The 24,393-nt window shown below is 33.2% G+C and overlaps 3 protein-coding genes across 9 annotated transcripts; 1 reads left to right on the forward strand and 2 right to left on the reverse strand.

The window, feature by feature from the left end:
- The first annotated feature begins 1,580 nt into the window (after positions 1 to 1,580).
- LOC114382614 (SWI/SNF-related matrix-associated actin-dependent regulator of chromatin subfamily A-like protein 1) lies at positions 1,581 to 11,187 on the forward strand. 3 transcript variants are annotated; one of them, XM_028342157.1, is made up of 25 exons: positions 1,581 to 1,870; positions 2,166 to 2,229; positions 2,423 to 2,511; positions 2,601 to 2,656; positions 2,773 to 2,848; positions 4,035 to 4,101; positions 4,238 to 4,304; positions 4,443 to 4,509; positions 5,341 to 5,424; positions 5,511 to 5,552; positions 5,714 to 5,869; positions 6,623 to 6,700; positions 7,074 to 7,142; positions 7,239 to 7,304; positions 7,383 to 7,511; positions 7,651 to 7,707; positions 8,218 to 8,307; positions 8,501 to 8,566; positions 9,443 to 9,511; positions 9,585 to 9,689; positions 9,820 to 9,945; positions 10,193 to 10,251; positions 10,352 to 10,388; positions 10,568 to 10,731; positions 10,877 to 11,187. In XM_028342157.1, exons 1-24 carry the CDS (start codon positions 1,679 to 1,681, stop codon positions 10,718 to 10,720), a joined length of 2,064 nt encoding a protein of 687 aa, XP_028197958.1. In that variant the 5' UTR covers positions 1,581 to 1,678; the 3' UTR covers positions 10,721 to 10,731; positions 10,877 to 11,187. The 3 variants fall into 3 exon arrangements, with proteins under 3 accessions (XP_028197958.1, XP_028197959.1, XP_028197960.1); XM_028342158.1 differs by having other exon boundaries at positions 10,880 to 11,187; XM_028342159.1 differs by lacking the exon at positions 10,877 to 11,187 and having other exon boundaries at positions 10,352 to 10,479; positions 10,568 to 10,678.
- Positions 11,188 to 11,332: 145 nt separating this feature from the next.
- On the reverse strand, positions 11,333 to 13,032 carry LOC114382616 (diacylglycerol O-acyltransferase 3-like). Its single transcript, XM_028342166.1, has 2 exons — positions 12,697 to 13,032; positions 11,333 to 12,257 (listed from the first exon to the last, which is right to left on the reverse strand). The coding sequence occupies exons 1-2, from the start codon at positions 12,967 to 12,969 to the stop codon at positions 11,547 to 11,549; spliced, it is 984 nt and encodes a 327-aa protein (XP_028197967.1). The 5' UTR covers positions 12,970 to 13,032; the 3' UTR covers positions 11,333 to 11,546.
- A 1,015-nt stretch (positions 13,033 to 14,047) lies between these two features.
- On the reverse strand, positions 14,048 to 23,727 carry LOC114382615 (protein CHUP1, chloroplastic-like). 5 transcript variants are annotated; one of them, XM_028342163.1, is made up of 9 exons: positions 23,567 to 23,726; positions 23,325 to 23,424; positions 17,851 to 18,445; positions 17,073 to 17,570; positions 16,862 to 16,993; positions 15,981 to 16,162; positions 15,779 to 15,890; positions 15,052 to 15,219; positions 14,048 to 14,646 (listed from the first exon to the last, which is right to left on the reverse strand). In XM_028342163.1, exons 3-9 carry the CDS (start codon positions 18,427 to 18,429, stop codon positions 14,539 to 14,541), a joined length of 1,779 nt encoding a protein of 592 aa, XP_028197964.1. In that variant the 5' UTR covers positions 18,430 to 18,445; positions 23,325 to 23,424; positions 23,567 to 23,726; the 3' UTR covers positions 14,048 to 14,538. The 5 variants fall into 5 exon arrangements, with proteins under 5 accessions (XP_028197964.1, XP_028197965.1, XP_028197966.1 ...); XM_028342164.1 differs by having other exon boundaries at positions 14,517 to 14,646; positions 17,073 to 17,567; positions 23,567 to 23,727; XM_028342165.1 differs by having other exon boundaries at positions 14,517 to 14,646; positions 15,052 to 15,195; positions 23,567 to 23,727.
- Positions 23,728 to 24,393: the final 666 nt, after the last annotated feature.

Raw genomic sequence — 24,393 nt, forward strand, 5'->3', positions numbered from 1 at the left:
GAGCTTAATCAAGTCTATTTCTAGTTTAAGTCCAATATTTCAATTGGGTTAAATTTAAAATGACCCATGTAAAATTGAAAGCATTAAAGATTCAATTATATTTGTTTTTTAAATTTGAAATAATAAAACTCAAGTAATACACCAATTAACTTAGGCTTAAACATGGTTTTGTCTCGTTGGTAAAAATTAGTGGAAGTTTTATTCCATTGTCATGATAAAAAACTGTTCTTAATCATGTAAGTTAATACTTTTCAGTTTTAGTTCTTAAAAGTTTTTTTTTTCATTTTTATTCTCTATATAAGTTATGTCTTTTCAATTGAGGGTCTTGTGATTTTTTTTATTATTTTTAATTCACATAAGTTTATATTTTTAAAATTTTAATCCTGATTTTTTATTTTATTTTCACCTTTGTAAGTTCATGTTTGTAGAAACCAAAATTAAAAATTATGAATTTATCAATACTAAAAATGAACAAAATAATTACAAATGTAAAATTTGAAAAAACACAAACTTAAATAGACTAAAAACAAACAAAATAAACTACAATAATAAAAATTAAAAAAATACATATTTAAATACAAAGATTAAAATTCAAAAAGTATAAACTTACGGAAAAAAAAATATTTAAATCATTCATTTAACTTGTATTATTACAAGTATTTTTTTTTTCACCTATTTTTTTAACATGTTATGTTATGTTTTGTTATTAATATAATATACGAATGGATAATTAATTCACATCCGAAACCTGATTGATCATCAATTGAATATTTCCTTTTTCAATCAAGTTTTTTCATATGTAATATTTAAATTTTAGTTAATTCAAATAGGAGAGCCTGACTAACCACTTTTAATAAAATTATTATCTTTCAATCAAGCTTTTTTTATACACAATACTCAAACTAATACCATATTTAAAGTAATTTAGTCTAGTATCACTTAAACCTTATTTTGTTTGAGAAGTATACTCCTCCTAATATACATTCCATAATTGATTAGAATTTATTAAAAATTATGAAATTGTGATTAAAAATTTTTTAGTTAATTACAAAGGATGTGTTGAAAAGAGTTTGTTAATTCATGTGTTATTGTCATTTCTCTTTTATGTTATTGAGATCCAAAGATTCAAAACATAAGGGAGTGTTTGATTTGATTGTTTTTTTTTTTCATTTTCATTAGAAATAAAAAATGGTAAAGAAATATGTTGGGTTAGATTTCTGTTTTCATTTTCAGGGAAAATATTTTTTCAGTGTTTTCATTTCAAATCAAGAACCTTATTTTGGATAAAATGAGTAAAATAAAAACGGTAAAAGAAATGTAATTTTAATCAAATCTAAAAATACATTTTTTTTAAAAAAATACATTTTTCGTATTTTTATTTATTGAAAGCAGAAAACAAGAAATCAATCATGTTTTCAGAATTCAAATCTTTTAAAAATAAAAATAATTTTTAAAAAATGAAAAGAAAAACATAAAATAAAAATACAAACCAAACACACGTTGTCCGAAACATAAATTACCAATTCATCCGTTAAAACTAAAAAAAGATTAAGAAAATATAAATGTTGAAAAAACCGGGCATTGAATTTGAATACTGGTAAGGCAGGGAGCCTTGTGAAGAAGGGAAGAACAGTTTTCACTTTTCACGTTTACGAAAGAGAAAACAGAGAGAGCATCCATGGAGGTGGAGGATGACTGGGATTTGAGCGCAGAGGACCTCGATTCTCTCGAAAGAGACGCTTTCCAGAAAATTGCTCAACTACGCAACCCTACTCCTCCTCCTTCTTCTCCGCATCAACGCCACCATTCTGCATCTGCAACAACCAACAACCTCCCACCAAAACCCCTTCCCAATTCGCGTTCCCAAACTGTAAAGTTATTCTCTTTTCTCATTGGCCCTTCTTTCCCATAATTTCAACTCTCTTGGCCTTCTTCTCTTTCTGTCGTTTATAGGGTTAACTTTATCGTTTTGATGTTAAGTGTTCGTTCATGCCTATGATATGCTCCATTTAAAGTGAAACAACTTAGAAGTAGAAGCACGCACGAGCTGTTTGATACTATAATGATAATAACTAGTATTCTACTATATAATCATGAATTCTGAAGTATGAATATTTCTGGGCAGGAGCATTGATTAGTATCATACTTTTATTGTTTCAATCCAGGTTGATGCGTTCTCTCAAGGAGCAAGAGCATTGCCCACGACATTGAAATCAGGGACAAACAATGGTGGGGCTTATCTTCTCCACCATTTCTCTTTCTATCAATCTATCTACTCTATCTTTTTTCTTTTAATTTGTTTCTCCACCATTGCTTATGCTCAATGGTCTTTGAAACTTTTTATTTGCTTGCTGTAGTTTGTTTTGGTTTCAAGGTATCAAATGGTGATCTTTTGGTGTTTATCTGGCTTTATGTGTTGCAGACAATCAGGCTAAAGAGCTGCCAAAGTTTTCGGTCAAATTTTTTCTTCATTCCAGTGGAAATGTTGCAGCAAAGTTTCAATATGACCAGGTTTTTCTGGCTAAACTACTTGCAGAATATTGAATCTTATTCAATTTCGAATCTGTCACAAACAAGGTTTTGTCTTTGACCATATACAGGTAGTAATTGCTGCTTTTCGAAGAATCCCTAGATCTTCTTGGAATGCAAAGGAACGGTATGCTTCTCTTTATCCACCTTTCGTTCAATTTGTGCACACCAATGTGAACATATATTAGTTCTCTGGATTGCCTACTTTGTTGCATTAGCCATATGAAAACTTTGAGCCTGCAGGTTATGGATATTCCCACTATCTTCCTTGTCAGAAGCAGAAAAGGTTATTGGAGAAATACCTGGTTATAATGTTCAGGTAACAGCTTGTTCCTTATAGTTAGGAAATTGATGTTAGTATGCCACTATTTACCATCATATGACAAAACAATCTTGACTTACACAAATTTCCCTTTCATAATAATTATGTCACCTCAACCTTGAGTCTTGGCCCAATTAATAGTAAGACCGTTGTTAGTGCCTTCATTCATGAGGGAGGGGCTTTGTGCTTGTGACCCTCTTCAAATTATCACAGAAACACCCTCCCAATTTAAATTTTAGGCTTTGTCTCGATTATTGAGGATACCTATCTAACTTAGTAATTGAGTTTGGTGAGATGAGCTAGTCTGAGAGAAATCAAATAGGGTTCATTCATGACAACCTAACCTGTTGCTATCTCTATTACAACTGTTGGTGGATGGACCTTTCATCATTTATTCTGTGAAAACTGTTTACAATGTTTGGGATTTGATTGTAAAGTAGTTTCCATGTTGGGCGTGAAGTGAATTTTTGTTTCTCAGCACATATTTGTTGTTCTGATGGATCTTTTGAATATATATATATATATATATATATATATATATATATATATATATATATATATATATATATATATATATTTTATCTTTGATGATTGTCCTGGTTGTTTGAGTATTAGCTAGTGAGTAATGTTTTTTGGAGATTTGTTTGTTCCTTCTGTTAACTAATAGGTTGTTTTTTGTGGTTCTTCTGAATTATTTGGTTGGAGAGAAACTAGTGCATATGAGTTTCAAATCTTTACCATGGAGATAAGAGGAAGCCCATGATGTTTATGATAGGCCTGAATGCTACTGTAATTTTGGGTTGTCTCCTTTTTTAGTTTTAATTTCATACTTGTTTTAATACATATATTCCCCTTTTGTCTCTTGCCAATATCAATTTTGCTTTTCTCATGCAACCCTGTTTATGCACCCTTGGATATTCTAAATTTTTAATAAAAAGATATATTATTGAAAAAGTAAAGCATCCTATGTGGATAATAATAGGATTCGGAGGTGCAAAGGTGGGATCTGGGATTGAGTACATGTTTTATTCATTGAGTAATAAAAACCTGTTATCCTAGAGTAAGCACGTATGCCAGATTTTTATGTTTAAGTTTGTGGTTTTTCCTGAAATTATTTTGTTTCTTAATTTCCATTTCTATATCTTTTAGCTTTCCTCCTTCATATATTTAAATAATTTTACAGGTAGATAACTTAGATCCCTTAGTGCAACGTGCCATTGTTGCAGCGTCTGCAGTTCCAGATCTTCAAGGTATTTACTAAATATTTTCGTTATCAACTTTTTTGCTATCTCCTTTGTAGGTATGCAAATTCTTTAGGTATATAATTTGTGTTTTGTTTTTTCTGAAAAATTCTGAAGTTGCTATTTTTGTCTGCTTTACTGAAAGATCGATACCACAAGATCCCTAGTTTTATTGAATCAAAGCTATTGCCATTTCAGCGAGAAGGTGTTAGGTATGTAGTGACCTGATCACTTTTTCCCGTCACCACTCATAAATATGGATTAGTTATTGTCTTTTCATGTCTATTTGTTTTTTCCTCTCTTGTTCTTCTACCATGCATTGATTTTAGTTATTATTTATTTGTTTTCAGGTTTATATTGCAGCATGGAGGACGTGTTCTCTTAGCAGATGAAATGGGACTTGGGAAAACTTTGCAGGCAATTCACTGCCTAAAATTAAATCATTTCCACACGTTATCTGTGCATCATGATGCATAGCAGTGTTTTGCTTCTTTACAAGCAAACAATTATTTGTGCTAGAAGTTAAATCTTGTCAGGATTTCTGCTTTTCTATCTAATATCCATTGTTGGGTTGTAAATTTTGTTAATTATCTTCTGCAATTAAAAAAGTGCATCTTAGAGTCTTAGATGCTGATTGGCTCATGATAAAAATCATCCTGATTCCTGAATGATACTGTAGATTATGTAACTTAATTAACAAACACATAAATAACATCACTGTCACAGTAGCATCTTATGAATTAGCTTTTGGAGTTTAGTTAGGCTCAGTCCAAATTCAAGATGGTATCAAACTATCAATTATCAAAGCATATCATAGATCCAATATTGGTTACCGTCAACTGTCCCCTTGGTTTTCTCAGTGCAGTCTACCTGCCCCTCATTCAACATAATCAAAATATGATAGGTTACCAACCTCTATGGGGAAGCCTCTTATGGTTTATACCCACAGGTCTATATGTTCATGTTCCACTTAGAATCATCCAGGCAGGTAGGGACTAGGGAAGAGAGTTAGTTATGGAGAAAGTGATATTGAGTCTGTTATATAGGAGGAAAAGAATGATGTGGTAGGGGTGTGGAAGTTTATTGTGTGGAAGATGCAAAACAATGAATAAGAGTGGGGTAGGTAGCAGACAGAGGAGATGATGTTGGAAGTGAGGCTCTTAGATTTTATTGGGTTTCATTTTGCTAAATTACGAAATTGGCCTTCCTTTTTTTTAATAAAATTGAGCAGCATGCTTCATTTTGCAGGCCATTGCTGTAGCTTCTTGTGTTCAGGACTCGTGGCCTGTTCTCATAATTGCACCATCTTCGTTACGCTTGCAATGGGCTTCTGTAAGGGTTGCATTTCTACATTTTTCATCATTTAATAGAACACATTCAGTAAGTTAATGTATGCTCCTTGTTTTGCATTAATTCAGATGATTCAACAATGGCTGAATATTCCTTCATCAGATATACTTGTATGTTATCCGTGATCCCTTTATCAAATTTTATATATTCTGTTCCCTGTTGGTGTGAATAGAAAACTCTAGAAGATCTTTTTTTTTTTCGTTGCTTGAGGTTTCTCTTCTGATAAAGTATATAATTTTTTTGCACTATGAATTCTCTTCTGATGAAGTAGATTGTCTTGTCTCAAAATGGTGGATCAAATAGAGGAGGTTTCAATATAGTATCTTCAAGTGCCAAAAGCAGCATTCATCTGGATGGACTATTCAACATTATCTCATACGATTTGGTGCCAAAGCTACAGAATATGCTTATGACATGTAACTTTAAGGTTAGCACCTTCCTGTAATCTTAATCATGTGTCAGTATCTGCCGCTAACCATTCCTTGAAGGCTGAGTAAGTACAGTGAATGGAGGAAGTCATCTATACATTATATTGCAATCAAAGCATCGAAAATTTGATGAAATACTTCATGTTTGTAAATTGTGAGGCTCATTATGACCAGCAGTGTTATGCCAGGCTGTTAAACAGTGTGATTATTTGAAAATGGGTTGTGAAATGCTTTATAGATTGGTGAAAGCTATGGAGGAGAAAGAATATTACTATTTCCCCCTTCTTTGGGTCTTTTGGCTGTGATTTTTTATTAGTCATTGATCATTGAATGAAAACGACTTCCATTATCCACTTAAACCAAAATTATCTGACAATGGTTGCAATTGTTTTACATGCATGTCATTAGTTTGAAGTTGCACGTGAATTTCAGAGTATATAGCAGCTATAGCATCTATTATGATCCAAAGATAGCTAAGATACAGCTTAATTTTTTTCTTTTGTTTCAATTATGGTCTTTTTCCCTTTCAGTATGCTCTTTTATAAAACTAAAACGATTTGAGCAAGTGGTCAAGTAGTATTATTTATTTTGACATTTCAGCTTTTTTTAATTTTTTATTGTTGTGTTTGTACAATCAAAGCTTTTCCTGATGTAATGACTGGGGCTATAATTATTTAACTGTATGCATGGTAAATGTAGTTCCAATCATTGCTGATAAATCACACTCTTAGCTGTGACCTATTTTTATTCAGGTTGTGATTGCTGATGAGTCACATTTTCTGAAAAATGCTCAGGCAAAGAGGACAACTGCTTCTCTTCCAGTCATAAAGGTATTACCTCTTGAAGCCACAATCACATGTATATCTCTTTCTAAAGTTCATGCTTAACAGACCTAGAAAGCCCATATGGAAAAGATAAGAAATGAAAAAGGGAGAGAATTGAAAGGATAGTTACACAAAAGAGAAAAGGAAAAAAGAAGTCCATTGTTTGTACAGAAGCATCTGCAAAGGGTCTAGTGCTCTAAAGTCTAAACCCTTGTTCCTCTCCTACCCAAAAGGAAGTCTGATTTCATATGTGAAACAGTTGAAGTAAATTCTGTGTTGGCTTCGGTATTAGTTTAGTTGCAGTATAGACTGTCTGTTGTAACTCTGTCAAATTCTCTCATGCTTTCTTTGACAAACTAAAAATTGGTGAGATTGTCAGAAAGCTCAATATGCATTATTGCTTAGTGGAACACCTGCTTTATCACGACCAATTGAACTATTCAAGCAGGTAACTCTTTTTCTGTCTATTTAGGTTTAATACCTCATTAATGTTTTACATTATTGGAATACATATTATATTAATCTGATTGAAATTGTGCTCTAGCTGGAAGCTTTGTATCCTGATGTATATAGGAACGTTCATGAATATGGTAACCGGTACTGCAAGGGTGTAAGTCATCTCTTCATTACTGATATTAGAGTATTCTTACTCCATTAAGTGTATTGTAATATTTTTTCTTTCTTTCAGGGATTTTTTGGAGTTTATCAAGGTGCAAGTAACCATGAAGAGTTGCACAACTTGATCAAGGCAACAGTGATGATTCGCAGGCTTAAAAAGGACGTTCTTTCTCAACTTCCTGTAAAGCGCAGGCAACAAGTGTGTATATTTATCACCATTTGTTCTCTGCAACATTTATGTTCTGCACACTTTTGACAGTTTGTATTTCATTCTATGTACACTCATTGTTGATGGAACTTCAGAATTGATTATTGTATTGTTTGGTAATTGATTTCAGGTCTTCCTAGACTTGGCTGGCAAGGACATGAAGCAAATTAATGCTTTATTTCGAGAGGTAATTCAAAATATCTGCTGTACATCTTGAGACAAGTATAGCATCATTCAGTTTTGATAGTTGTAACTCAAGCTAGTCATGGGATGCAATTGCTACATGTCTTGGTATTATGCTTTTAGCTTATTTTATGGCATATAGCATTATTTAAGTAAATTATACAAGATTGTTGAATTTCAATTCAAACAAGTAATTTGACTACCTCTGGTCCGACGGTTTGTTAGTTTTTCAATGCTCATATTATGAGCATTTGATTTAACTTGCTTTTGCCAATAAATAAATTGCAGTCTGGGCTTCAGGGAAGACAGAAAAAACTGATATCCTTTTTTATGAAATTGGTTAGAAATTTGTTCTGCAAGACACAAATCTAGATCTGTGGTGGACTGGTGATAGCTTTTATTTATTTTATTTACAAAAATAGGTTACTTGAAAACGGTAATATTTTTGTCTTGCATTTGCTGTAGGAGACTTGGAGGTGGTAAAAGCTGACCAATATTGATTTTTCTCCTGCAGTTGGAGATGGTTAAAGCCAAAATTAAGGCAGCTAAATCACAAGAGGAGGCTGAATCTCTCAAGTTTGCTCAAAAGAATCTTATTAACAAGGTATTGATTGAAGGAGCTCTGCACAGAATTTTGGGTTGCACTATCTGTTTGAGCAATTGTTGCTATTTCCTAGAGCTAGAAAATATGTTTATAGTTTATTTTCTGCAACAAATGCTCACACTCCTTGTGTATGTGGGCAATTTAAATTTTGATTGTCCGATTAAACACTAAATTTTGATTCCTTCAATTCCAGATATATACTGATTCTGCAGAAGCCAAGATTCCATCTGTTCTTGATTATGTTGGAACTGTCATTGAGGTATTCCTTTCCTCCTCTTTGCAGCAGTTGAAGATTAATACTTTCAACTGCTGCAGGTGTATGCACTATGATACCTAAGATCTGTTTTCTGATTTCTCTGTTGTCTCTTTTTTGTGGGTTTGCTTGCTTGTATGCATGTTCATTTGTCATCTAATTTCATACTAGTCAATATGTTTAATGTTGGGTAAATTTTTCATTTTGTATTGCTTTTATTGTAATGATGCCCATTAATGCTGACTATAAGTTGAATGGATTGAATGAAAAATTGTACTAAATTTTTTTAGAGTAAGCTGACTTAGTATTTAGTACTAATGGAGCTTCCATATCCTGTCAACTCATAGTTATATTATAACCTTGATTCTTCAAGAACATATAAGATAATATTGTATTATATCTCCTTAACTTCGATACTTTCAAGCTCCAATATGTAGCCTGTGTTCAATGTTGGAAAGTTGTGGTGATAAAGCTTCTGAGACAAAAATAGAGAACTTTTAGCTGGTTAATTAAAATCATGAGTACTAAAGGTTGCTTCCCTGTAAGTTATATTTTCACACCATTGATTTTGGGTCTCAAATATAATGCTGCTGAAAATGGCAATTCATGACACTTTATTGTGCCTGCCATTAAGCTATTGGTGTCACAGTTAACTGAGAAATTGCTATCCAAACCACATATTAACTGTTATATCAGATTAATTGTGAACAGATAGTTGATTGGTTTATCTCATGGTTCACCCCAAACCAAATGAGTGTAGTAAATCATTGTGTATTCTTAATAAGGATGGCATCTTCCATTTTGTTATCTTCATCTTCTTATTTAATTTGGGCTGTTGACCACAATTGGATCTGGTAATGCTATGCGTCATCATTGTTGCAGGCAGGATGCAAGTTTCTTATATTTGCACACCATCAGCCAATGATCGATTCAATACACGAGTTTCTTCTTGTAAGGCCACTTAAATTTTATCCATGTTATCATGAAATGATAAACTCTCATGAGAACTGTTCAAAATTTCCAGAAGAAAAAAGTGGGTTGCATACGAATTGATGGAAGTACACCTGCTGCATCCAGGCAACAATTGGTTACTGACTTTCAGGAAAAAGATTCTATCAAGGCAGCAGTGGTATGATAATTTTGTTCACATATATCCTTGTAATTATTTGTGTTTTCTCTATTGAGCTCTTTGCTAGTTTGGACTATAATTAGTGTAAAATATGGTTCAATTTTGAGTTAATGATTCTATGTTCACACAGCTATCTATTAAAGCTGGAGGCGTTGGGTTAACTTTAACTGCTGCCAGCACAGTAATCTTTTCAGAATTGTCTTGGACTCCTGGTGACCTAATTCAGGCCGAAGACCGTGCTCATAGAATTGGCCAGGTATTCTCAAACTTGTGTGTTGTTTAGTAGAAAGAGAAAGGAAAAAAGAAAGTGATCTAAAATCCTACAGTTCAGATAACAGTACAAGAGTACTAGCATGGTAACATTAAGAAATCACGGCAATTTCTGGAAAAATTTGTGATAGATATCTCCATATTGAAAAGGTCTTCCATTGCTTAACTTATTTTAGTTGCCAAGGATAATCTATGTTCTGATGATTCTTTGACTGGCTACTTCTTGTTTTTAGGTGTCTTCAGTGAATATATACTACTTGCTAGCAAATGACACGGTTGATGACATCATATGGTACGTTTTGTGTTTTTCTGCAGTTATCTTAGGCTTGGTGGTTGGTATTAACTTGATTTCTTAGATGCAATGATAATCATATAATTTTTTCACTTCTAAGGGACGTAGTGCAAAACAAACTGGAAAATTTGGGGCAGGTACATCTCTTTTTCTTTCTGGAACTCTCATATGTGATGCAAAGTGAGAGTGTTTGTATATTCCGTTTCTGTATAGTAAAATGATATGGAGGTACAAGTCTGATTTATATTTCTACCCTTTAGAAATAGTTTGGATTTATGCTTTTAAGAAGCATTCTGAATTTAAGTTATTGAAACAGATGTTAGACGGCCATGAGAACGCCTTGGAGGTCTCAGCTAGTCTGCCGGTGAATAGCCCTTCAAAGCAGAAAACTCTAGACCAGTTTGTTAGAAGATGTGATAACACGGATGGGTTGGAATATGAGCCCAACCCCAAACGTCCCCGAAACTGAGCCTTGAAACGGTAAGCAAATCAATTCTGCACATGCATGCATGACTGTTGACAGTGTAATTTGGATTGGCTATTAAAATGCTCGGGCATGTCAGAGCTATATGCCTATATAATTGTCCAAAAATCCCCCTTCAATATTTCTTTAAAAATTTAACAGCAGGTGCTCAAAGTGGAGAAAGAATAATCGCAATATTGGCACTCTTGCTCGTCCCATTAGAAGAGGGTGTAGCTTGTCAGCACAGTTTACAACTCTAAACTATGCAGCTGATGCCGAAGGAGCTTAACGGTTTTGAGGAATATGTATGGGATGAAAATGGTGATCAAGTTTCCCAACAGATTTTAGGCTTAAGATTTCCTGTCCCCTAAAGTTGTTAGTGGAAATTGTACAGAGTACATGATCATATGAATGTAACTTGTAAATTGCTTTACTCAATATAATTTCGTTGCCATGTCATGTATGGTATTTAATATTCTACTTAAAACAAAATTTGTAAAAGCGCTGCTTTACGAGTCAGGTCTCTGGTTATATAATATAAACCACACTGGCATTGATAATTTTATGATTTAATGTTAAAAAAACTCTGTTAAGGTGTTAATTGAAAAATCAAGGACAAAGTGGAAACAGCTAATTGCCGCCAACTTATTTATAAGAGTGAAACAATTAAATAGCATTCCCAATAAACAAGGAAATGAAACTTCAAAACAACTAGTTTATATACAATATGAACAATAAAAAAAAAAAAATCATTGCCAATAATGTTTCCTCAGCATACTGGCTAAGTATATATACAATTACAAATAGCACACTAGCCTTTTCCACAACAACATCAAGTAGCTGTAGCTGCACCTATCATACCTATATCTGTGTGACTCTCTCCCAAAAATCTAGCCACAATGGCATCCACATCCCCCAAGCCAACTCCAATGCAGAGAGGGTTAGCAGGAATGTTAACAGAATCATCGAGTCCTTGAGCAAGGCTATGATCGACAGAATTCTGAACTTTAACATTAGGAGCAGTTTTGCACTTGCCCATGCACTTGCATGAAACAACAGCACCACCTTCGACACCCACCACTCTCTCAAACTCTTGCATCAGTGCAGCAGCCCCTGATCTTTTGCACTTGGTACCCATGCAGACCTCAATCCTCTTTTGAGGAGCAGCGGTAACAACAGCACTCTCGCTCTTAATACAATCTCTAACACTGCTAACAGAGATATCATTCTTAGAACACAATGCCATGGCATCACGATGCGCCTTTGCATTTGTATCCTCAACAATGGGGGTCTTGGGCAGTGGGGATTCCTCCACAGGTGCAGGGACAACAACACCAGCACCAGTTCTGAAGCTGTTCATGTCAACCACTTGATCACAATCACCATCACTGTCACTTGATTCAGACGATGAAGATGAAGAAGATTCACAATTCATCTTGGAGGCTTTGAGTTTGGCCTTTATCTCTTGCTTTCTTTTTTTCTTCATTTCCTTCTCCTTTGCTCTTGCTGCTTCTAACTCTCTCAGTAACACCTCTCCAGCATCCTGCACACAAAACAACAACAAACTTAGCTTCAATTTTATTTTTGCCACGAAAAACTTAAATTATTATCATTATTACTGGTATCGTTGTCAGATTGCAAAACATCAGGAGTACAACTTTTCAACATAAGAAAAGAAATACAAAAAATAAGCTTCTCTAATCAAAATCAACTTTAGGAGTACAACTTTTCTATATAAGAAAAGAAATACAAAAATTAAGCTTCTCCCATCAAAATCAACTTTTACAGAATTCTCTAATTTAATTTTTCCAGAAGATAACGTGCCTAAGTTAATTTTAATTTATCAAAATGTTCAATTTTTTCAATCTTCTCAATTTCTCTTCGTATAATTATTGTGCAGAAATTTATCTAAATAAGACAATGGAATAACTCATAATTCTGAACAGCAAGCAATATAAAAAAGAGAAAGAAAAAAAATGTACCGAGGTGAGGTTTTGTTGAAGATCATGGAACATGGCAAGTTTCTCGGGATCCGATGCAAGCCCTAATTTGGAGAAACCCTTGAGCAATTTCAACTTCTTAGGGGTCAGAATCTTTTTGGTGTCCTGGTAATACTGCAGATGCCCCTCGTCACAGAAACCAGAACCCGTCCCCATTCTCAGCCCAACACGAGAAGCCACGCCACGGGAACGCGTGTGGGTCCCATAGCCGGAGACGTAGCTGAGCTGGCGGAGAACGCTGCCGGAGATCTCCATGGTTGACGACGGCGATGCAAACTACTCTGTTTTGGTTTTTGGTTGGAGGCGTCTTTTTTCAGCTCTCTTATTGGGCATTGATGACGTGGCGCGCACTTTCGTTCGGCGTGTGACCGTTATAGTTTCCCACGCTTTTTCTTCTGTCCTGCGTACGAATTACTTCGATATCGGCCGTTCGATGAACCGCCCAGCATCCTACGGTGGAGACGCAAGCAGAGTGTCGACACGTGTTAGGAATTTTGCTGACGCGTCACCGTTTAATGAGACACGTGTTCGACAAAACGGTGCGTTTCCTCTCTCTCTCAATCATATGCCGGAGGACCTTTCTAATTTGATAATGATCGTCTGCCCGTTGAATTCGTTATACTCTAATTATGGATTAACATATAATTCAACTTTATAATGATTATTTTAATAAACATACCTATCATTTTTTCTAATAAATAATATAAAATTCTTTACAGGTAGTATTTTAAAATTAAATTTAACTAAGACTTAAATATATTTTTTTATCTTTAATAAATATTTTTTAATAAATTTTTATTTTTCATTGAATTTATAATAAAATAGTAAATTTATTTTTATTCGTAGCACTTAAATTTAATATTTGATAAATTAACAAATTTTATATTTACTTCTTGATAATTTTTTTATTTGTTATTAATATGAGACTAAAACAAAATTTACTAATTCACTAGAAAACAAACATAAAATTTAGTAATTTAATAATTTATCAATAACTAAAAACGAAATTAACTTAATACAAAAAAAATTATTAAAAAATAAACACAAAAATAAGATATTTATTAAAAATCACAAATATATGTAAACATTCAATTTATATACAAACATTGCTTATTTGCTACTTTCTTATAAACATAAATATACTTTTATCCTTTTCTTACTACCATCAACGCCCATCATTTATTATTGGAAGTTGTGAGTCTTACAATTGCGGTATTTTGGTACGGGTTATAAGCGAAGGTAAAATATTCATGGATCGAATTTATTTTTGTAATGAAAAATCATCCATGAACTTTCATAATCTTTTTTGCTCCATATCAAAATCAATGTTACAGGCACAAAACAAGATTAACTTTTCCAATTAACCTTTCCTTCTTGAATAAAGAACCGAATTGCCTTGTAGAACACGGTAGAAATCGCTTCAAAATGTTTTCCCCAAGCTCTACACATTGAACATGACCGTTAAATCAATAAAGTAACTGGGTAAACGTTAATCATATGTACTTACAAACGGCAAATTAAGCTACTTATGTTGTTTGTTACAGCACTAGAAAGAACCACCTAACAAAATTAACTGTTGAAATTAAACTACCCTGAACTGAAGATCCTATTCCTAGGTTATGACATGTTTAGAGCCGCCACTTTATGACCTTACTATGAAGTATTCTTTCTTCAGAATCTCTTTATGCTCTTCGATATTTCTTAAGAGGGGTTCAGTGTCTACCAAGCAATGACATTGGAGATAAGAAAAAGAATAGTGAATGTGTAATAGCCAGCTTTTGTAACCATTAGTAGCAGCATAAAAAAATCAGTGGTTTCTCATGATTATGGTATGCCAGCCAAAAGTTCTCGAGACCCTGTTAGGTTTCCTGGTACACGTTGCCTTATCTCTTCAAAAGCACACATTGTTTCTGAGTCTAATCCTCCAGTAAACTACAAAAACATGGCAAAAAAGTGTGACAACTCAATGTATGATGAGATTAGTGCATATAGTTTATCTACCAAAAAAAAGGTATCATGCTTCGTCATGCAAAACAATTCACTCAGCTATTTCATGCCATGAGAATGGTCTTTTGATTACATGTAAACAAACTTGCTCACATGCATCATGAATGTTCATAATCACGGTAGTAAGTTGGCAATCTTAATTTTTCAATGCATGTAACAGCAATCTGGTTGCAGTAACAGGATTAGTTCTTTTGATTGTATCAATTTATGATTTGTTCTAGTGACACATTTCTCAACATCTACAAGTTACAGATTTGCAGCCTCAAAGTTGCAGGAAAATCAAAACTAACGACAAAAGAATCTGCAGTGCAGAGAGTTATTAAATATTACCTGATGAGCCCTATATGCAAAATGCACGCCCTGAAGCAGAAGAGAATCTTGAATGGATTCTCTGTCTGAATTCCGAATGGATTCAAGCTCCATTGTCACTCTTTTCATGTACGTCTTGACCAGAGTCATGGAAGCCTGCTTTATCTGCATCGATGGTATGTTACTCGTCTACACAAATTTTACAAAGTAAATTTAGCATGTCTACACTTTCCTATTAATTCACAAAGATAACAAGGGAGGATAAAACCCATTCTAAGAGAAGAAACAAACATGCTTTTCTAAATTTTTTACAGTTGTCTTATATAATAAATACAAATAACTGTGTTTATTGGAAATGTATGGCAATCTCATAGCCGATGGTAATCAGTGACAATGTAACACTCATGTTTGAATATGAAACGACCTTTCTATTTGTAAAGAGGAAGTCATATAATATGTCTCAACAAAAAAAAAAAATGGATAGCCACATCGACTTCTAAATCGTGCAGGAAACAGACTCTAGAGTAACACATCCTAAACGAAATGCATCCTTCATTGGCTTTGTTACATGTAACAAAGCAAAATGATGCATGGTGGAGGGATGGGATTAATGATTAATCGCAGAAAGATTGACACCCAACTATACCTTATACAAGGCAGTTCACATCAATAATTGTTCTCATTTCAGAGCTATATACTATGTTTATTCAATGTTCTTATTTCAAAGTAAAAGCATAAAAAATGATACCTTGCTCATTATTCCAGAATCAAGCATCCATGCTGTTGGAATGTTGTACATTTGATATGAATGTGTGACTGAACTCCGTAGCTTGATTAGCCTCTGTATGCTCCGCTCAGACCTATCACAATGGGATGAAATGAGGGACAGAGTAAGTATTCCACATCAGTAATTATTAAATGGGAGCATTATCTAGATAGATATATCTGACTTGTCTAATAGGCTGGCCATCTTTTTTAAGGCAGCTCCGCATGGAATGTCAGGGTCATCCTTGTAGGAAGAAATCTCCTGTTCTAACATTTTAAGCTCATGATACTCAACTGCAGCCTCTCTCATTGCATCAGCTTTCTTCTCTGGCCACTTAAAATGCTTCAAGACGGCACACTCATCAGCCTGCAGAGCACAAGATACAGAGCTACTAAGAAACCAGTTATTATTTGTTGTACAACCTGATCATGACATTACATAACACTTGCATACTTTTATGAATCATGTAGCTATGTCTCATTCACTAATGAAACTTCATTAGAAGTACACTAAAAAACTAAACATTTGTATTCAATATCTTATGAGTTCTGCACAACCACCTTTCCTTGTAGGGCTTAAGATCATTTATGAAGATTAAACTAAATGCACCAGTAAAACTCAATGAACAAGAAAGTATGGATAGATAATACCATTTTTTTGTCTTGGGAACTGGAAGGGGGGTGACATTAAATGCTAAATCAATGAGCCTATCTTTCAGTGTCCAGATAAAAAAAAAAGTATTGCCTCCATTTCCTGTTATATGTCACTTTTGAAGAAAAAAATTAGTTCTATTTATCTGTGTTTTTGGCATTAATTATTATTTCCTCCCATGTACCCTTATCAAAAGAGAGAAATAATAGTGTATAAACTATAACATATCAAAGTAACAAATAAGAAAGATACTAGAAATTAGAAATAAATTTAAAAACAATGAGATTGCTTTTCTTAACCTATATGTTATAAGTGGAATAAAATTTTGTCTTAAATGATAAAGAATTAATACATATTAGCTGCCCAAATGGTAGTCATTGGTCTGCCAGATATATAACTTTGTTAGAAGCTTACCAATGATGATAATTTGCCATCAAGCCAATCAACAAACTTTAGGACCTCTTCAATATCCGTGAAGGCTGCATCTACTACTTTTTTAATAAGGTCATTAATGAATTCTCCTTTTGTTTCAATGTCTGCCCTTATCTGGAAAGGAAGGTTAGTTGTTACTATCTCATTAATTAGTAGTGCATATCTTAAAAAACACATTGAATGCAAAGCTTACTGCTAGAAGATGAGCTGAACGGTTCTGAATTTCTCCAACAATGCTACTGTGTGCACTAATAACTACTGGTCTCTGATGATTCACTGATCCTTTTGAGTCTATCTTCCCATCCTTATTCTTTAAGGAGTGAAATAGTTCAACAATGGTAGGGGCCTTTTGGGTGTTAGCTAATCTTGCCAAAGGCGGAGTTGGAATTGGCGGTGGCGGCGGTGGCGGTGGCGGCTGCAGGCATGTGTTGGATGGAGAATTTCTTCCTACACTTGTAATTGGTGGTGGCGGCGGTGGAGGTGGCTGCAGGCATGTATTGGGTGGAGATTTTCTTCCTACACTTATAGTTTCAGGAACGGCATAACTTGGTGTTGGAGCTGAGATTGATGCTTTAGCAAAAATTATTTCAGGAGTACCTTCCTTTTTTACTCTAGACCGTTCCAATTTTTCAGCAATGAGTTTCTGTATATCTTTAAATTTGGGACTCCGGTGTTCTCCAATTGGCTCCTTCTTCATCCAAGAAAAAAAAAATCAGATTGATTTCCAAGCATAGTGACAGATAATTTTTTATGCATAAAACAGATATTTAAACTCATTTTTGTACCATAGTATAAGTTAAGAGTAACAACTAACAACATGGAAAATCCAATCAAACAGTGACTGATGACTCTAATAAACGGATTAACCACACTTGGAATTATAAACAGAATAAGAAAACAACACTTAATAGGGACATTGGAAGGGAATTCAAAGTACATGTTTTCTGAGGCAAAACATAACAAATTCTCACCTTTCCATTGTTGCCAATGCCAACATTTGATATCTTAGCTTCAGCAGCAGCAAGATTCTGAGTGAGCTTTGTGTTCTGAGACTCAAGCTCCACATTCAAGCTCTTAACTCTATCCAATTCCTCCCTCAATGCCAGCACCTCAGATTGCAAACTCTTGATCAAATTCTCACTCACCTCAAGCTTCTCCTGCAACAACTCCTTCTTCTTCTTTCCATGAGAGTCATCATCTTCACTCTTCCTCGAACCAAAATCCCCAACCCTTCGCCGTGGCCTAGCAACAATAACAATCTTACCCTCTTCAGCTTTTTGAGACCCCAAAACCTCTTCATTCAACTTAGGCTTGTTCACCACGACACCCCTTTTAGCCCTTGAAACGTTCTTCAAGTCTGGAGGCACTGACTCAGCTCTCGTTGATGAAATGGATTCCCTGTTTACAACCTCTGGCGGTGACTTTGGAGCCTTAGAAGAAGCTCTGAGGCGTGGTGGTGGTGGTGGTGGAGGACTCTGCAGGGACTTGTGACCTTGCTTCTTCAAGACACTTCTTGCAGTGGTCGGTGAAGATGGCGTTTTTTGCTTCATGACTCAAAAGGGGTCTCTGAGAGATGAGAAAAAAGATCAGAAGAGTGACAGAAGAGAATGAAGAAAAGTAGGAATGTGCGTGGAGACCATTTTGTGTTTGTTTGTGACGTGTGAAACGGTGTGTGTGAGTGAGGGGGTAGTTGAATGTAGCAGGAAACTGCCACGAAGTGTTTAATGACAGAAAACTTTATGAGACACTCGTGTGAGTGTGTGAGAGTGCCACCTCGTGACAGAACAGAACAGGGTCTCCATAGTCATCTTAGATCAACATTCAACACCTTCAAACGAAACCAAGTGGGATCACTCTTTCATGAATTAATATCTTCTGTTCTTTCTGCATTGCAGATTTGAAGTTGGCCACTCCACTCCCACAGAACGTGACACAAAGACAAAGTGAACCAGACATATCACCCATAATGTATGTTTACATGCTACCACGCCAGAAGCTTTAGTATGCTTCTAATCTTTTTACATTATTTATTTATTTGATAAGCCAATCACAATTGTACTCACCTTAATTTTTTTTAATGATAGTTAGACAAAAAAAATTTATTCTTTTCCAATACGTATCAAAGATAACGAGGTTTATAATATTTACACGCCTTATTCAACTAATTAAAGCTAAACTTTTTTCATACAGGAAAATTCAATTAAAAAATAAATAAAAGTTAAAAAAAATTGTTTGAAAAAACAGTAATTTGAAAGCCTAACTACAAATTGTCAAATAATTTAATATTTTATAGAGTAATTTAACCTAATTTTAATTGAAAAATATGCATAAATTAATTTATTAAAAAACTATTGTTAATATTTTTAAAAAATACTTTGAAATACTATTAGTTTTTAAAATTAATTTATGTTTTACAGGAGACAATCTGCTCGAGCATATTGTCTTCGGAGTAAAGGATATATGATTTATACAAAAAAATTAATTTATAAAAAAATTTGGATGACATGTTTATGTGAATATCCTACTAATTCAAATATTTCATTACCACTCAAATTTATTTTTTCTTGCCACATAATATTACCTATTATATAAAAATAGTTTTTTGACTGCATATGAAAATAATTATTAGACACTTAAACCTAGTGTTTTTGGGGGAACCTTGCTAATAATGAGTATTAATTTTATAAACAAATATTTTAAAAACAAATTACACTACCATTCTCACATAATTATATATGATATTCAGTTTTTTAATCTAGACAAACTTTCCTCAATTTATATAATAGTGTAAATATTATATATCCCTCTTGTTAATATAAGTTGTTTTTTATTTATTATATTGTAATATAAAGTGAGGAAAGTCAGTACTTTTGTTTTATTATGTGTCTTGTATTTAAGACAGCAGGTAGCAGGTGTAACGAAGATCCAGTGCATACAAGATTACAAGCAATCAAATATGAATCTGGAACTTACTATAATAATAATAATAATAATATCATATTTCTTCAATGAGATTCTTGTAGTCCGTTTTTATGTACAAGGAACAATAATGAACAGTAATGTAATTTCAAATATTAAGTTGTCTTCTAAGGTGAAATTGTTAGTGGTGTCACGTTCCAAGATAGGTTGGGTTGGTGAATTTTCTATGGGAGGTTACCGTTAAATCAAGTATATATAATTGATTTCAAGACAATTTGATTATGGCTTTTGTTTTGCATTATATAGCTTAAAGAACAAGTATAAACAGCCTCATTGACTGCTGCGAAAAATGGGATTCAAGCATAAGCAATGCTTTCCCAAATAATTCCATATTTTAAGATATGTTTTTGTTTCAAGAGTTAAGTTTTGAAAAGAAGAGATAATATTTTCTTTTATTTTTGATTTAATATATTTAAAATAAAATAATAAAATAATATATTCTTATTAACTTAATGTCTTCATATTTAATCATTTTATAAATATTATATACCTTTTCCCTAGAATGCATTCTTAAAAGGGATGATAAAATTTAAGTATGACAATCCAAATTGAGAATTAGTCTTGACTCATATGATGGAAGGATTATAAAGATATTTCCAATTCTACTTGAAAATTAATTTTTAATATCGGTGAATAGTAATTGTTGGTAAGAAGATTGAATCTGTGATTTTTCTACCATTCGAAAACTAATTAAGTATTGTGTTATGGTGATTAAAAGAATATTATTGTTAAACGTAGCCTTAAGCAAAAAGCCAAATTCATTTGATGTCTAAGAAGGCATTGATGGCGTCTGAAGGCGACAGAATGTGTCTTGTAAGGCTAGAAATGGTGTATGAGGATATGGATCCCTATGTTTAAGTGTCAAAATCAAATTTACAGAGATCGGCTTCTGTCGTATTCTTTTCCTTATCTTCAACGGGTGATGGACCACAGATTGAAGCGTAATCAAGCTAGGGAATCAAAGGTGAAAAAAATAAGAAAGCAAAAACATATCTTTTAGATGTGAGTTTATCAAGATCTTATAGGACTCTGCTATCAACCCTTTGCATGCATGCAGGTTGTGATATAAATGGAGGACAGTGTTTCTTTATGGTCTATAAAGATATGCAGAGGAAGCAAATCAATCCAAAAAGCAGCTACGCAAATCCAAGCAATGCCTAGGATCAAGTATTTTTCCAAGTGCAGCACCTTGTAAAGGAAATCCACTCACAAAAACAAGCGTTACAAATCTCCACGTACGGTCCCAAAATAATAATAATATTACAGTATTTACATTTTTTCTACAATGAAAATAATAAAATTAAAACTTAAGAATTTGATGTAAACTATTCAATCTTTTTATCATTAGACCAACTTTAACTAACGGGTTAGTAATTATATATATCTTATGATATAATTTCTCCATTTTATTTTATACAACGCTTTAATTTTTCTTTTTACCAAATTAGTTGTTATTATATAAAATTAATAAAGTAGTATTAACTTTTTTATGAAGCATTCTTTTGTTACTAGTAAATAAGAAAAAAAATCTAAATAATATAGAAATAAAAAACATATTAAGAAGTTACATAATATATTTTATAAAATCTAAAATTACATTTCTTAACTGCAGTAAATGAGAACATCATATAGAATCCACATATAAAATTCAAAATATGAATGAAGTATTTTTTTGACATCATTAATGAAGTATTTTATTGATCATGTATATTAAATTTTAAATCATATGAAAATTTTCCTATTTGATTTATTTTATGAGAACTTAATTTATATCTAATTATTAAAATAATAAAATTTATTATTTGTAATATTTTTTTAAATCTGCAATTTTATAGAATTTGGTACTTCATGTTAATTAATCATATACCATAAAAATTAGTCTTATAATTTATTAACTAATATAGATATTTATGTTAAAATTTGTTTATTTTCAATCCTCTCATAAACTTAGTTTCTGAATCCGTCAATGATGTGTTAGATAATGTAATTCTAAATTTACCGCATGTTTTTTTTTTTCGTGCGTGTTGCTTAAGTATGATTACTTTCAAAAGAAAAAGAAAAAGACACTTGAGGAATCTTAATATTTAATTTGCGTTGAAAAGACACAAAACAAAGTGGGTATCATGAGCCACAGGTTCCAATTCCTTACTTAAGGCTCTAACAGAGGGAAAAACAGTATCTTTCTTTTCACCCAAAGGTTCATTAGCTGAACATAGAACACATATTGGGATAAACATATTGTTGTAGAATCCGATATTAATCTGAGATGTGTTTTTGGACTTCGATGAAAAAGTTTCATTGACTAAAGGTAGGACTTAGAGCGTGGTTTATAGAAGCCAAGTTAAGCATAGAGAAATATCTTAGAAGAGTATAAAGAGATGGTTAAGTTCAGTATTGTATTCATGGTCTTGACATGCAGACATCCCATAGCATGTATTCTTGGTCTTGGCCAATTTTTAAATGATGTATTTAAGCTTTTAAATTTTGAAAAAAGTTAATAACAATTACATGTCATATAAAGATTAATTAAGACCACAATAATCTACGACCGCCGAAGGAAGTAACAATAGGAATTAAGAAGTAACAAATTAAATTGATTAAAATAGAGAGAAATGCATATAAGTTATGTATCTGACACGAATGTCACAATATTGGCCCATCAATTTGTGCACAAGTTTGACTAATTTTTTAAATTTGTAGCAGATAGGAATAGGGATGGAGATCCATCAGATGGGTTGAAACAGAATGTTTATCAAGCTTAATGTATATGCCAAAGACGGTGTTATAAAATTTTTCAGATCAGACAAAAAGCATAGTGAAAAAGGGAAACCCGTGAAATCTGAAGGAACCATGTCTGCAGTATCACATGTGGACAGTACGTGACAGTACATGAAAGTGAGAGAAAAATGAATAGCAGCGGCTAGAATTTAGAGCCACCGCATACTACTGAGTAGTTCTCAAAGTTCAGTGCAGTTTCTTTGTACCACATATTACATAATGGAAATGCAAAACACTGAATCACATGTTTGTCTCGTTCTGACTTTTGAGATATATGATCATATGATATGAGGATCACCTTAAGCTCATATTTTTGTTAATTAAAATCCCCTTTTAGTATAGTATACATGTATTCATGTATAATTCTCACTAGTTTTAGATGCCTAAGAATATTTGTCCTCCTCACTAAACCCAATTTAAGGATAGCTTTTAAAAATGCTTCCAATTAATGTCACACCTTGATAAGTTTGCTTTGGAAGTTCTGAATGGTCAACCGCAACTATTTTTTCTCTTATAATTAAGTAAATATGTGTGGTAGTTTTAGTTATGAAGAGCATTTGAGCCTGCTGCTTTTACTCTTTAAGAGGGATCAACATAGACTAGTTAACTAACCAAATGAAGTATATATCAAAAGCAATTACATTATAAAGATGCTTAAACTTAAGAGAAAAGTGATTTAACCAAATACCTGTCAAAGAACTTCACAGTAATATTACAGTCTTCAAGCCAATGAATCACAAGGATGCCCTTTCCAACCCCTGACAACTAAATCTCCTTCATGTTATAATCTAGAAAGAAATGTAAAGATAAATCAGTTGAGTATAGAAACACGATAACCATATGCATAGTTGTGACTTGTGATTAAATTGTCTAATGCATGAATGAGTCTCAGTCATGCACAAACAGAAAAACCAGGTGTGATGAGGGCACCTTGGCTTTCAGCACTTAGTTCCACCATTTACCAATGAGTGGAAGAGGGTGCTAGCTTGTTTTATATGTACGTTTCTTTGTGGCAGTTGATCTTGATTATGAGAAAGAGATGGTAATGTAAAAAGCAGAGAAAGGCTATGAGGGAGAAAAGGGTGGTAAGGGGTTGAGTATATAAGTAATAGGTGATATTCCCTTTGAAGGAATACTTAAAATATATAAGAAATTTTTTCCAAGTTTGTTGTCACTTCACATCAAATAAGGTGTTATTTGTTAATGCAGTTGTGATTTAACTAATACAAATGTCATTTTTATTTTATCTTCGAAATCCCTTGTCTTTTTGCAATTTGGTTCTTAAACACACGTGCTTAAATTCCATCCCATTTTACAATAGAGGTTTGAAATAAAAAATAACCATTTTTTTCTTGTTGGTACGTCGGCCTAATTAGAAGTATCTTAAGATGTGAGACATCGCTGAGGTACTTATCAAACTGTTCTTAATTTCTTAACAAACTTTTGAGCATATCCCTTTAGTTACAAATTTTCTTTGTAGTCGCAGTGTATGTCTTGTTGGAAGCTTGCAATGTTGGTGCAGCAGGAATCTCAATCATTTGGCTACGGACCCCGTGATTATAATTAGCTACAAGTGTATAAATATAGCTAAATATAGGTATCAAATTTTTGTAGTCATGTTAAGAACTTATGGTTCCTCAATGAGAAAGTCATCCACTTTTATGGGATTTTTCATTTTACACTCTTCATGTTACATTACATTGCTCTTTCTTCCTTGAGGAATACAATTGCCATTTTGTTAGGAGCATATATTCTAC

Source organism: Glycine soja, chromosome 13 (assembly GCF_004193775.1).
Source record: "Glycine soja cultivar W05 chromosome 13, ASM419377v2, whole genome shotgun sequence".
NCBI lineage: Eukaryota > Viridiplantae > Streptophyta > Magnoliopsida > Fabales > Fabaceae > Glycine > Glycine soja.

Bases quoted from the DNA above. Each gene is read 5' to 3' on its own strand.
- LOC114382614 (XM_028342157.1), top strand. From the start codon at position 1,679: ATGGAGGTGGAGGATGACTGGGATTTGAGCGCAGAGGACCTCGATTCT. The intron at 2,849-4,034 runs GTAACAGCTTGT...ATAATTTTACAG, and splicing joins TACCTGGTTATAATGTTCAG to GTAGATAACTTAGATCCCTT. The intron at 5,553-5,713 runs GTATGTTATCCG...CTGATGAAGTAG, and splicing joins TTCCTTCATCAGATATACTT to ATTGTCTTGTCTCAAAATGG.
- LOC114382616 (XM_028342166.1), bottom strand. From the start codon at position 12,969: ATGGAGATCTCCGGCAGCGTTCTCCGCCAGCTCAGCTACGTCTCCGGC. The intron at 12,258-12,696 runs GTACATTTTTTT...TTTTGTGTGCAG, and splicing joins TTCAACAAAACCTCACCTCG to GATGCTGGAGAGGTGTTACT.
- LOC114382615 (XM_028342163.1), bottom strand. From the start codon at position 18,429: ATGAAGCAAAAAACGCCATCTTCACCGACCACTGCAAGAAGTGTCTTG. The intron at 17,571-17,850 runs GTGAGAATTTGT...TCTTGGATGAAG, and splicing joins GCATTGGCAACAATGGAAAG to AAGGAGCCAATTGGAGAACA. The intron at 14,647-15,051 runs GTAATATTTAAT...ATGTTTTTGTAG, and splicing joins TTGCATATAGGGCTCATCAG to TTTACTGGAGGATTAGACTC.